The following is a 13219-nucleotide window of genomic DNA, read 5'->3' as shown; positions in this document are numbered from 1 at the left end:
ATTGCAACAGTTTGCGTGCAGAGCTCTCTGTCTCTCGCTCCCTCACACACACACACACACACACACACACACACACACACAAGTCCTCTTGTAGACACACACACACACTCATCATAACCATCCGCTATGGACTCACACCCCCTCCCTTTGCCTCCCACTCATCCTACTGATTGGAGTTGTCAGGAGTCAGAGGGTCACAGTAGAGGATGTCAATAGGCCTCATTCACAGACACAGAGAAACACACACACACACACACACACACACACACACACACACACACACACACACACAGTAAAGCAATAAAAGAGAGAAGCAGACAAAATGACAGACAGACAGTAATACAGTCCTATCTTAAGTGTGTATAAACACACCCCACAATCACCCCATCACATCAACAGCTGTGCATCAGCTCGCTCTCCCACTCACCGCAGCCGCGCACGCCGATGCCAGCAAAGAGCATTCAATTTATATTCATTATTCACCAGTCAACAGCCTTGATTTCAGTGATTGGATATACCCTCTACCACCTACTGTCTCCTCCCCCCACTTTCCTCAGTCCCATGGGAAGGCTCAATGTCTCCCCTTAGCTCCTAGAGTGAATAGCTCACTGTGTGTGTGTGTGTGTGTGTGGTGGTGGTGTGTCTTTTATGTATGTTAAATGGTGCTGGGTGTGCAGCAGTAAGAAGGCTTTTGGGATATGAGTAGAGAGCACGTGTGATTGGACGGATCCTATCAAAGAGGAGGCAGGAAAAAAAAAACTTCAAGGCTCAAAGCCTTTTCATACAACATTGCAGTCACTACTGCATAACTTATTCATCTTTTTTATTCTTTTTTGTCCACTTTTGTTTATATAGATGATTTTAAAAAGAAAAAAAACAACATTTTAGATTAGTACAGTTGTGCCAGAAGTCCAATCGCAGGATTATGCAGTGTCATTCACACAACAAGGGATTAATCTATGTTTTGAGTTCTGTGTTTTAGATGAGTCTGATTTGGTTCAAAACTTTTTTTTTTTTTCTAAATAATTTTTGTATTGTTTCGTAAAACAAAATATGAAATAAGGATCAGTAGAATATCTCCTTTTGGTCCACTACAAGACATACTATAGTTATGAATGTACATAGTGATGCAGAGTATCCCCAGTACATAGTGTCCAACTCCAAAGTTGCAAGAACTCAAATCAATACAAGGCACACACACATATCAATCACAAGTGATACAAATCCAGAGAAATAAAAGCATAAAAACAAAAAGCCAAATTCTTTTAAGTATGCCTGAAAACAACCAAACAAAACTAAAAACTTCTAATTGACCTCCAATCTCACCCCACAACAACCTCAAATAACTTATTACACATGATTTGGTTCAAAACTTCTACATTCTCATCACAAACCATTATGAAATTGACAACTTATTAAATCACGTGGGTCTTCATACCCCCCAGGTCTATAACAATTAGCTTCAGGTAACTGGTGAAACCACCAGCATGGAACATCTGAGTGACAACACCATGCTCATCAGACAGCATCAAGTGCAGCAGAGCCCAGCTGAGATGTAAAAGAGACGTTTGTTTGACGAGACATTGGCTTGGCTATCTTTATCTCTAACCATAAGCAGAGACAACCACACGCAGAAGCTCACAGGCAGTTTGCGCTCAAATTGTTTTGGGCACCTGTCATCCTCTATTATAATTAGCAAGTAGATGTCTAAATAATTGCCATCAGGCTGCGGCTGCTGTATCAGTGTTGGTAGCCAATGCCCCGTCCCTCGCCTTTAGTTCTAGTATTATTTAAAGGGCCGACGCGCCTTCACAAAGTAGTGCCTTCAGCAAAGTCTTAAGCTGTGTATTCAGTCAGCGACAGCATCTGGAGCGCTGAAAATAATTAACTGACACAGGAGGGTTTGGTGTTGGCTTCACCATTTGTTTTGTCCACACTTGTACCCGACGCACACAAACACGCATATGCACACACATACAGGCAGCTTTTGATCATAATTGTGACACTGCCAGGAGAGAAGGAGGTAACACGCTCATCCCAGTGGGGATTGAGGATGGTTGTAAAAGTAAATGAGGCAGATGGGTCTGTCTTGAAATGTAGTTTGAAAAAAATGAAAAAGCTCCTTTGAGGAATAAAGATAGAATAGTAAAATTGAATCAGTTGCGTAATTTTAAGAGGACTGTATTGCACAACACACGTACAGTAGGAATGTGAAATAAAAATACAGTATTTATATAATTCTGCATCACTGTACAAAGCTTTGAATTTATAGCTCTATAGAAAGGTCCATAAATCAATAAAATATAGCTCAAACTTCTACATCATTGATGTAGAAACTGATGCAGTTTAGAGCAGCATGTGCATCACGCAAAACATCCGATTCTGCTTCAGCTATATGGAGACTTGTGTGCTGGAGAGTTTGCCCGGTTAAAATGCAGGTGCAGTGCTATCAGCCTCTCATTGTGTGTGTGTGTGTGTATATATGTGTGTGTGTGTGTCAGAACTGCGCTCGCTGCTATAAAGAGCTACGCTCCAGGGCCGGTGAACGCTATCCCGGAGTGTATCGCCAGCCATAGCGTGACGACTTGACTCACACTTGTCGTTCTCCTCTCTTCCTCTTTCCCTCCGATTAGACTGATGCCGCGTGGAGATGTATGTCAGGACCACACACACGCATACACACATATATGGAGCGTATCCACAAAGAGCTGCTGCCTGTGGGAAGACCATAGGTCACCAGGCTCGTCTCCACCAACCCCCTCCTTCAGGGGGCATTGAAGCTGGTTGAGGTCAGTGCTGCTCAGCAGCGCCCTCACCGTGCTGATAGCAGCGCTGCTTAGATTAGCCAGTCAATGACGTTCTCCAACAACAGCTGCTGCCTCTCCAAACCAGCCACTTTCCAGAAAAACATCTCCAGGGCTTCTTAATGCCCCCCAATACACACAAAAACAGACACTAACACACACACACACCCTTTCTCCTTCCCTCCTCCTCCCTATCACCCTTCCCCCTTACTCTCTGTTGTTCTACAGGCTACCTCTGTCACACTCTTAGGCTTCCTTTGTAGTTATCTCATTGCACAGTTTTATGTATCAGCATGTCTGTGTGTGTGTGTGTGGGTGTGTGTGTGCGCGTGTGTGCATGTTTGTGTCTCTCTCTTGCCTTCTAGTTCCCTAATTTGTCTGACATGTCCTGAAAAGCCCCCATTTGGAGAGACATTAGCATAGCACTGCTCAGAGTGCAGTGGTGTCTACAGAAATAACTTCTGTACAGAAACAGACAGGGTGGAGTTCTTCTGTGGGGCTTTGTGTCCCCCGAAAGGCCTGAACAACTAATGTCACTTCTACTAACTACCTATTATGATCCAGGTTGCAGGATCTCAAACACAGCCTAAACCTTCAGGCCCTCTGGACAGATATGGTGTAAAATGAGTCAGGCAAAAGAAAAAAAAAAAAACAACATGTAGAGAACCGCCTTGAATCAGTGTCTACTGTACTATATACCGGCATTATTGTGTTAGGATAGCTGAATGCTCAGTGAGTTACTAGCCCAGCCTTTTCTGTGTGGTCTGTTTTCTTTGGTGCCTGCTCAGCAAGCGCTCTCCGTGGTGCTGACTTAGATGGTGCAAACTGGTGCTGTCCATGGTGCTATCATCACTGGTCCTATTTCAGTTGGTCCTTGCTGAGCTACAGCTGACTGTGTTAGCTTTTTGTCGGCTCTGTCCTTTGTGCTACCTCATCTCTTTCTAACAGAGCGCGTGCCATCCGCAGTGCTAACGCTGCTGGTTTGGGCCGTGATGCAGTTTGAGCTGCCCAGTAACCACTTACTGCAAGCAGAGCCAATGTCTGTCACAGATTATAAGCTGCAAATTGCCACTCTGGATCCATTTTCTGAATCCTCAGGAGCAACCTTTTTTTTATATACCTTGCTCATATCCTGCCAGTTAAACGTGTATCAGGTAGCAGATTTGTCATTGCTCTAGCTTATGGGGAAGGCGCATTTTCCTGAGGTGCAGTGAGGATTTTCTCTCGCCTGTGCCTGTTCAGTATTCTGGTGATTCAGTGTGCGCTGCAGTAGGGGGAGTGTCACTGAGAGTCTAGCTGTGCGCTGCAATTTTGCTTGACCGTGTTTTTGCGCATGTGTCTGCTGCCTGTCAGCTCTGAACACATGCAGAAAGCATGGCGCACGCATGATCTGTGCTTTTTCATCACTTTAATTGGCTGGAGTGCAGCTTTAAAGACTTCTCCAAAACCACTCTCTTTTTCTCCATTACTGGAAGAAAAACATTTTTTTTCCAATATATGCAATAATGCCAGGAAGGCAGAGTTAAGATTAATATCTGATTTGTTCCACTGTCTTTAGTAAAGATGACCAGCTTTCAAAATCTTTCTCTGCAACAGCAATAACATACTTCAATATGTAAGATATTCAAAAGTAACTTGCTTCATTTCAAGATTACTACATTGATTGTCATCTATAGTGTGACTCTTGTTGCCAAATCAGTGCGGCTCAATCAAGATCAATGAACAGGGAATGAAAACACCTCTCCCAAATAACCAGTGCTTGTTTTGTGGATAAAATGGCATATGCTTGCCTGTCAGACAATGTGCTTCAGATTGCAATTTTCTTAATAATGGAAAAGCGATCATCCCAAATGCTACCTCCAAAAACAAAACAACCAAACACAAGTCTCCCCAAACTGCTGTGGAAGCTTTCTGGATACCTATTTGTTACACTCTTGCTTGCTGGAGACGTGCATCTTAATCCCGGGCCAACTGTGGGGGGACGTGGGCCCAGATCGACATCATCCAGCCGCACTCGCAGAGAACGTGCATCACTATCCTGGCTTGGATGATATTACACCGGGGTATGAATTTACTGCTATAAACAGCAATCTGCTTACCACTGAAGCCGTCAGACGGGGTGAGTTTTCAGCTGATTCAACACCAATAACTACATCATCAGCAGTGCTCTTGCCAAGCGTTGTGCCACCTTCCATGGCGAATCATGTGCAAAAGATAAACTCTGCATCACCAAACAAGTCAAAACGCAAGATAAATCCTGCAATTATGAAGCACTGTGACTTTAAACTTCTCAGAACAATGAAAAAGGCATTGTTTTACTGTTTGTCTGTGCTTATGTGCTCTTTATGTTTAATGTTGTCCCTTCTTAAATAAAAAATATAAATGTAGTTTTCAGTGTTGCTCACAAACAACTCTTTGCCTTATTAAAGTGTGACGTACAAGGTTTTCTCCCAGGAAACTGTTTAGCCAGCGTTTGCTGTTTGAAGAAGCACCTCTGCTCTCATTTCCTGAATATTGTTTCATTCTATTACTTTTTAATGATGTTAGTGGAGGTCATCTTTTTTTCAGGCTAGGTGATCCACCTCTGCTGTTAACGCTGCATACAAGGTGACCAAAACTGAAAGCCATAAGCTCAGAGAAAACTTTGTATATGACCCTGCAAAGTTCAAGAATCACTCCAGCTATGTTCTGGGACCTGCAAGCTTTGGCACACAGTTATGACTCTAATTGTGGATAAGAGGCCATTGTGTCATACATGGGGCAAGCATAGTTACAGTTGTGCAGTCCAGAGTTATTTTTGACATGTTGCTGCTATAAGTAGTATAAAGTAATTTGCTTTGTGCAGATGGGTAATGCGAAGCAGGGTTCACTTTGATCTCATCTAGTGAGGTTGCATTTAAAGGTACGAGGGCATCTAAAAATAGGAAATTTACATGGAATGAATAGCCATGTAACAGTGAGAGGAATTTATGATAGTAGACTAGATCACAATTTAATTTCAAGCTCACAACAGGAAGACATTTTCTTTCATTTCTTTTGCTGATAAACTCAATTTGGTTGTTTATTTAACAAGCATCTCGTCTTGGAAATGCTGGAATGGCAGCTCTAAATTGCACCACTACACCTCTGTCTCCCACATTCAAACGCTTCAACGTGTCCCTCAGTTAACATTGGGGTGACCAGGGAGTTTTTTTTAAGCAAATGCATCTCAGCACTCAACAAATGAATTGGCATGTGAGCCAGCAGAGCTTCAGCGTGTAAGAGAGCACCGGGATTGGTGCTCTGGCAGGTTACAAACCTTGGCAAGGGCTGATGTTAATTAAAGGCTCTGTTCAGCACTTTCCAAATTAGATGTGAAATGTTAAGCAGGAGGGGTTTGCCATTAACGTGGCGCTCTGCGAGACCTCTGACCCTGTCGGAGGACGGCACGTCCTTGAGACATAATTGTGCTCACCTTGAGTGCTGGTTCGACAGAAGGAGCAAGGGGAGAGTCAAGAGGGGAGCAGGGTGAAAAAGTGTACCAAGCTTCCTTTTGCTATAGAATGAGCTACAAGTATGTTTTCCTTCTTCTTCCATTAAGCTGTCGAGAGGTTGAAACGATTTGCCTCTCACCCGCTCTCACCCTTGTTCGTGTGTTTTGATAGCCACAGGAGGAATGTATTGGATTGCAACCATTCGAGGGATACACCAAATTAGACCGTTTTCACTTATCAAATGTTGGAAGTCTGATTTGAGCGGCTGCCAGCTTTCTGTCTCTTATGTTGTCTGAAATAGATTTTTTCTTTCCCAGCTCCTGAAGCTAACAGTGCTTGGCACTGTACCAAGATGGTCGCAGATAAAGATATTTTATGATGGTGCAGACGAGTACTCTCCAGTGTGCAGCCCCAGTTATGTCGAGAGCTCTCTTTTGTCTGTGCGTACTTGTCCATCACATATTTACTCCATTTCCTCTGTCTCCTTGTATTCCTGTCACATGACTACATAAGTAAACATTCAAACAGTTAATTTTCTTTAACACGGCTTGCTTACAACTGGCACAAATCAATGTTTCTGATCGTAACATTTTACATTTAAGCAAGCAAGAACCTTAAACGTGTCAAAACTCAATATGTTTGTGTGCAAATGAATCAATCACTTGTCATTATCAGATCCTGACTGCTCTTACAGCTGCGCAGCCACCTATGGAGAGCTTTCCCTTGGCAGATGGTGATCATCACTTGCAAAACCATCAAAAGGGAGCATGTTGATTTGTACATGAGAGTCGCATGCTTCCTGCTATTACAGTATGTTGCAAGATGACAGAGTTACCCCGGAAGGGGACCAAGTCATGAGCAGAGGAGACACAGAAGTAGGTCAGCTCCTAGGCGTTTGTTACATCATACATATTCATAAACAGCACCCAGTTGTTGTAGAGTGAACTCACTCCACGCAGACTGTTTATTCTGTTCATTGGGCCCCCTTCTCCGTTTAAATGTTAAATAGTGATTACGCACCATGATGATAATATGAGCAGTAGACCCTGACTGCTGCATTTACATGCATTTTATTGCTATTACATTAATCATATATTGTATTTAGTCGGATTTAAAACATCTGCAAGCCCACATTTAGTTGAAACAGAAAAAGTTTGGACAATACATTATTTAAAGGACTAGTTTGACCTTTAGAGCAGGAACCATTCATTTTCTTGCAGAGAGTTGGATGATAAGGTTGATACCACTCTCTCACTCTCAGATGGTTAGCTTAGCTTAGCATAAAGACTGGAAAAAAAGCTAGCCTGGCTCTTTGTGAAAAGTACGGGGGTGTTACAGGGGTTATGTGCCAGACAGTTTTTTGGCTGTGCTCAGTGACTTGCTGAAGTCCCCTCTGGCTGCCTGGCAACCTCGTGTAGACAGCAAGACTCCAAAAAGTCACTGCTACCGGTCAAGAAATATTTCCGGCACATCATAACCCCCCCTTCCACCCCCCCGTTAATCTGTCAGTCATTTTTTTGATTATGTAGACTTTATAAAATTCAGAAAAAAGTGAAAAATGGTTGTCACAATTTTCCAGAACCCAAGGTTACATGCTTAAATTCCTCTTTTTTTCTTCTTTCTTTTCTTACTTACTAACAGTCCAGAACCCAAAGGTATTCATTTAACAATGATATAAAAAAAAATGAAGCAAATGTTCACATTTGAGAAACAGCAAATGTTTGACATGATTGCCTGATTATACACTTGAACTATTAACTGATCATCAGAATTGTTGGTCATTAAGTTTCTGTCACTCGAGTTATCAATTAATTGTTTCAGTACTAATTCTAGCCTACATGCATAATATTTACTGTTGTGTGTATCCAGAAACATCTGGAGTAATTGACCTTGTCAGTCAAAACTTGTCCAAGGGAAATACAGTATATAAATGTGTACTAGATAATACATGTTTTTTCAAACACATAAAACATTGGAATTGGTCATTGACACTCGTCATCTACAGTATCGGCTTATATAATTTCATATAATGGCAGTTGTGCGGTGAATGGAGCCATTCTTAATTTTAGTACATCCTAGGTGGTGCTGCGCTTGTCCTTCAACCACTGTGGATAAAAAGAGAGTTGCAGGAGAGTGTGGGAGAATGAATACAAACTGAGTCAGTCACAGGGCTATGAATTGCACTGATGGTTCAAAACATGATGCTATTTCTGCCAGCTACTGTTATTCACTCAACCCTAATACAATCAGACACTCCAACACAACGATTATGCAGGGGGCGAGATTGACCTCTTCTCAACTCCCAGCAGCCTGTGCTACAGTTTCAGAATCATTTGTGAGATTTGGATGGATAAAGAGAGACATAAGAAAACAGAAGTGTAACTGTATTTCAATTAAATGTTCGTCTAATGTCTATTCCTTTATTTTCCCTATCCATTTAACCCCTCTGTTACTGGACTATTATTATCTTTGTTGTATTAATTGAAAAAATAAAAGAATAGTCCTTTGCACCTCTGGGTGGTTGTGTTTAGTGCTAGCAGGTGGCTATTAATGCTATCGCCGGCACTGTTGACAGTATTCGAAAGGCCTTGTTCATTGTTACAACCTGCAATGAACATGTCATTACAGGAACCCTCAACCTATATTTTAGCCCTCCCCACTCTGCATTCAGAACAAGTTCGTCAGTTGAGAGAAACCAAGTGAAATGGAGCTGGCGAGAGGGAGTTGAGGCTGACAGGAAGACTCTGTGGAGCTCATGCTGAAAATATTGAAGGCGAGGAGAATGTTAAAGTCAAAAGGAATCCAAAAAGGGGGATGATAGATGACGGTGAATAAAAGAGGTTATGAAAGAAAGTGAACAAGAAACCAATGTGGAAGCTTGAGCATGCTGCCGGTCTTAATTTTAAAGAGCATTCTTGTACAGACAACAAAGCAAACTCCTACATGAGCCTGGTAGTCGACATAATCTAGCTAAAGGTGTCTGTTGCTTGTGTGAGGTTCAAGGGTGGCCTCACAGCATTGCCTTTTGTTTTGTTAAGCATGGCTGCAGCGCACATTGCACCGACTCCCAGGCTTCTTTTCTTAGAGCTGCAGAGAAATTGCCTTGCCTATTGATCCATTCGCATGTAAACAGAGCATCTCCGGTCTCCAGCTCAAGGTATGTATGCACAGGAGACTTCCGACAGAAGATGGCATATACTATACATTGTACTCCTCCTCTTCTATTTTTGAACATGGCCTCTGTGATTTAACAACCCTCTTGATAGCGCGTAGTGCTAAAAGCGAAGTACAGTGCACTTCCTGAAGAAGCAAGTGTCATTTTGCTTCAACATGAAATAATTTTTTGTATGAAAACCCCTAAAATGTAGAGAAAGTCGATTGTTTTCATTATAATGAAAGCAGCAAATATGTTAGAAGGCATTACTTCCTATACATGACAATACCTAATTAGAAGGGTCTCATTGTTGAAGTGAGCCTTTATGTTGATTAGGTTTAGTTTGTACGCTAACAAAAGATGTAGCATGACTATATAAAAATACACAGAGCTGCTCATGCTGGCTCAAGCAGTTAATTTACGTATGTGGTGATTGTGAAGCCATGACATCCATTGACCATATGACTGATAATCTAATCCTCGCAGTCATTAAATCATAAGCATTAGGTCTTTTTGGTTTACTGTACATCAGCCCCAGGTTATGTCGGCCTGACTGGTGCAGAGACCATTCGAGAGGCTTTACTCACCCTGTGTTCCCTGCTCTGGGTACTTCCATACGCCTGGCTGCTCTCGCTGAGTTGTTCTTCTCCCTCCTCAGCTCTGCCTTACCGTCACTTCTCTCTCCATATATGACTGGGCTGCTGCAAGGGGTCAAATGTCACCCACTTGGGATTCTGCGTCTCCGTTTGTCATTGCTGAGCCTGATGATTGGTGTGTGTGTGTATGTATGTGTGTCTGCATGAGAGTGAGAGAGAGAGAGAGAAATAGGGCAAGAGAGGGAATCTGAGAGTATGCAAGAGAGGGAGAGAGAGAGAGAACATTCTCGCGTGTATGACTGCTAGTGTGATTTTCTCAAGGAGTTTTAGGGGATCAGGGGTGGGTTAGGGACAGATTTCCCCTTCTTGGTGTTATAAAAATAGCCATTACAGCATGGAAAATCACAGCTTGCCTCTTGGACACACCACATCTGTACTGGGTTCGGCAATAAAAAGGTGCTGGGGGAATTGTGTGGGGGGTATCTTTATGGGCAACCAGCTGAGACCACATGCAAGGAACATGCTAATTGGTATTCAGGCCAGGGCTGTGACAGCTTCCCACACAGTCCTTACCGCATACACATTCCTTTCTGTTGCCACGGCGCCGGGCTCTAGTGAGAGTTTCTTCAACGACAGAGGCGAACCTGTCCACTTCGAGAAACCCAAGTAAATCCCCAGGTCCATCCGCACAAGACAATTAAACTGGAGTCTTTTCAGCCTCTTTTCAATTCTATTTTCTGCCATTTTCTCTCGTCAGGTTTCCAGCCCCTCTGTTGATGTTAAATCCTGCTATGACAGACACTGCGATTAACGCATTTCACTTATGAAATGATTCTCTTGGGGTTTTTCACTCATGTGTCAACCTCTCTTGAAAAGTGATCCACAATAGATGATCAAGACTCAATGTAAAGTCACTTTAAATTCAGATTACGGCATCTGGGGTACAATATGGATTAATAATTAGGAAGCTCATAACATCAACTAGGGCTACAAGTAGAAATTACTTTATCGATTAATCTGTCCAATATTTAGCAATCATGTTTTATGATTCATCGACTAATTGTTTAGTCTATAAAATCAGAAAAGAGTGAAAAAAGGTGTGTTGTTTATTCCGCAACTGACGTTTCTGCAACTATGTGCCTTCCTCAAAGCTTAAAAGAATACGTTTGTCATGTTTGTGTTGGTTTTTTAAATGAATAGACCATTGAATTTAAATAATTATACAATATAGTTAGTAGACTTTATTTTTAAATTATATGACTATATAACAATATTCACAAGTAATCTGAAAGGGGTCACTTGTGGTGACAAACCCACAGAGAATTAGTGTTAGACAAGAAAATGACTGTTTTAGCATCTTTCAGATCATTGTTTTGGCTGTTGAAGGCGAGCTGTTGACAGCTTGTTCAGCAGACCCCAAGTGGTCAAACGTAGGAATTATTGCTGTTTTAAACAATGGATCAACTACCAAAATTATCTTCAATGAATTTTCTGTGGATCAGCTATTGTTTTCAAGATTTACATTTCACTTCATTACAAGCAATGCTAAAATATGCAAACAGCAGTGTACATGAAGACATGTACACTCAGTTACATTTTTAGTTCTTTGTTTCTGTCACATTTGAAAGGAGTTAGAAGATCACAAGCTTTACACCAGAGTCTTACATCTTGTCATACAAGGAACATGCAAGTGTGACAAAGAGAGACAAACTAATCATCGCTTTGGCCACCTCTGCTGTTCTCACATTCCCTCTTCTTTTCTTGTTCTTTTCTCTCTCAGTCTAGGTTAACACTATTGTCAGTGTGAAGAGACTAATAAGCCTGCGGGCCTTTCGGCAGTTACCACACCTGGAAATAGAATTTTCTGTTTATATGCTGCCTTGCTCTTCTCCCAGTACTAGATATAACAGCCTATATTAGGAGCCCACTGTTTGGCAACATGCAGCTGTTGAGATGCAACAACTCTGCATTGTTAATTTGTCTGACCTTTTGTTTTGTCTAGCTGCGGAGTGGGAGGCGACCAATCTGAAAAAGGTAGAAGAAGCCTATGAGACAGTCAACCTGGAAATAAGGTAAGGGAAAGATAACGAAGAAATAAAAGTGGAGGTTGGTTTCCACTGTCACATATTTGTGGCTAAATCCTCAACGTTTTGCACTTCCTGTTGACGACACATTTGCTCCCTGCATTTGCCTTTAAACAGTGTTTGTGAGCACACTATTGTAAGCAGGGTGGCATGGTATGTAACCAGGCCTTAAAATAGACTCCATCCTTCTGTGCTAAAGTAGTGAGGAAAGCTGCACAGTAATGGATTTGCACTGTGTGATACCTAGGGCTAATTTTAATGAAGAAAAACAAACGCTATTGGTTTCCTACTGTGCTCTGGTGGGTAGGCCTATTCTAACTTTGAGCAGAAGACTGTTTGCATGGGTATGAATAATCCAAACTTCCCTGTGCCACATTCTTAAAACAGACATGGCACAAATTAGTGTGGCAAATACTGCAGTTACTTTGTATTAAAAGAAGTGATCTCCCGTCACAACAGATTTTAATCCAATCCAGAAAATCTGTCATTCTCAAAAAGCTATATAATAATTTTTGAATATTAAGACATTTAATTGATTCTATATTTACATGCAAACTGTAATTATTTAGTAACATGACAATATACAGTCACAGAAGAAAAAAAATCCTTAGCAGGTTTGGATGAGAATTCCTGTTACATTCTTTTGCTCCCTCTCAGATGTTTTCACTGAGCTCTGAGCCAGCCAGCAATAGCTGATAAGTAGCTACTGTGGCCCACAGGCCTGAACACTGTTCATTACAGTAGGGAAAGAGTAGAGCCAACCACAGAGATGGCAGTTACCAAAAGGTCAAGATTTTTTCCCCTTAAACAAGAGCTGGCACGATCTCTTCTGTTTCTTCATTGTCCACCTTACTTCAATGGCTCCTGGTCAAATTATTCACTATCATATATGTGTGTTGGAGCGCTAGATAGGGATTTTTCTCCCCCATGTTCTCTTCAGGCTATGTCCTTTATCAGTGGTATGTAGATATTAGTGAGCTAGTGCATCTGTGTCTTCATACCTCTTGGAGCTAGCATGAAATTAAATCTTCCCTATTAATCCATAACTTTCATTACTGTAGCGTGCTGTAAAGGGCAATTTCCACAAAAATTGACTCTATGCATGAAT

At 41.8% G+C, this 13219-nt stretch overlaps 1 protein-coding gene across 1 annotated transcript in view; it reads left to right on the top strand.

Annotated features, from left to right (window-relative positions):
* Positions 1 to 13219, top strand: part of LOC137174435 (glucosidase 2 subunit beta-like) — a 139165-nt gene that overhangs the window by 83965 nt on the left and 41981 nt on the right. Inside the window, exon 11 of the mRNA XM_067579696.1 lies at positions 12030 to 12099. Within this exon, the coding sequence (XP_067435797.1) occupies positions 12030 to 12099 (70 nt within the window). The remainder of the gene's footprint in view (positions 1 to 12029; positions 12100 to 13219) is intronic.

This window comes from Thunnus thynnus, chromosome 22, assembly GCF_963924715.1.
Source record: "Thunnus thynnus chromosome 22, fThuThy2.1, whole genome shotgun sequence".
NCBI classification, from domain to species: domain Eukaryota; kingdom Metazoa; phylum Chordata; class Actinopteri; order Scombriformes; family Scombridae; genus Thunnus; species Thunnus thynnus.
The sequence above is the reverse complement of the archived record's forward strand: the minus strand, read 5'-3'. Positions and strand labels throughout refer to the sequence as shown.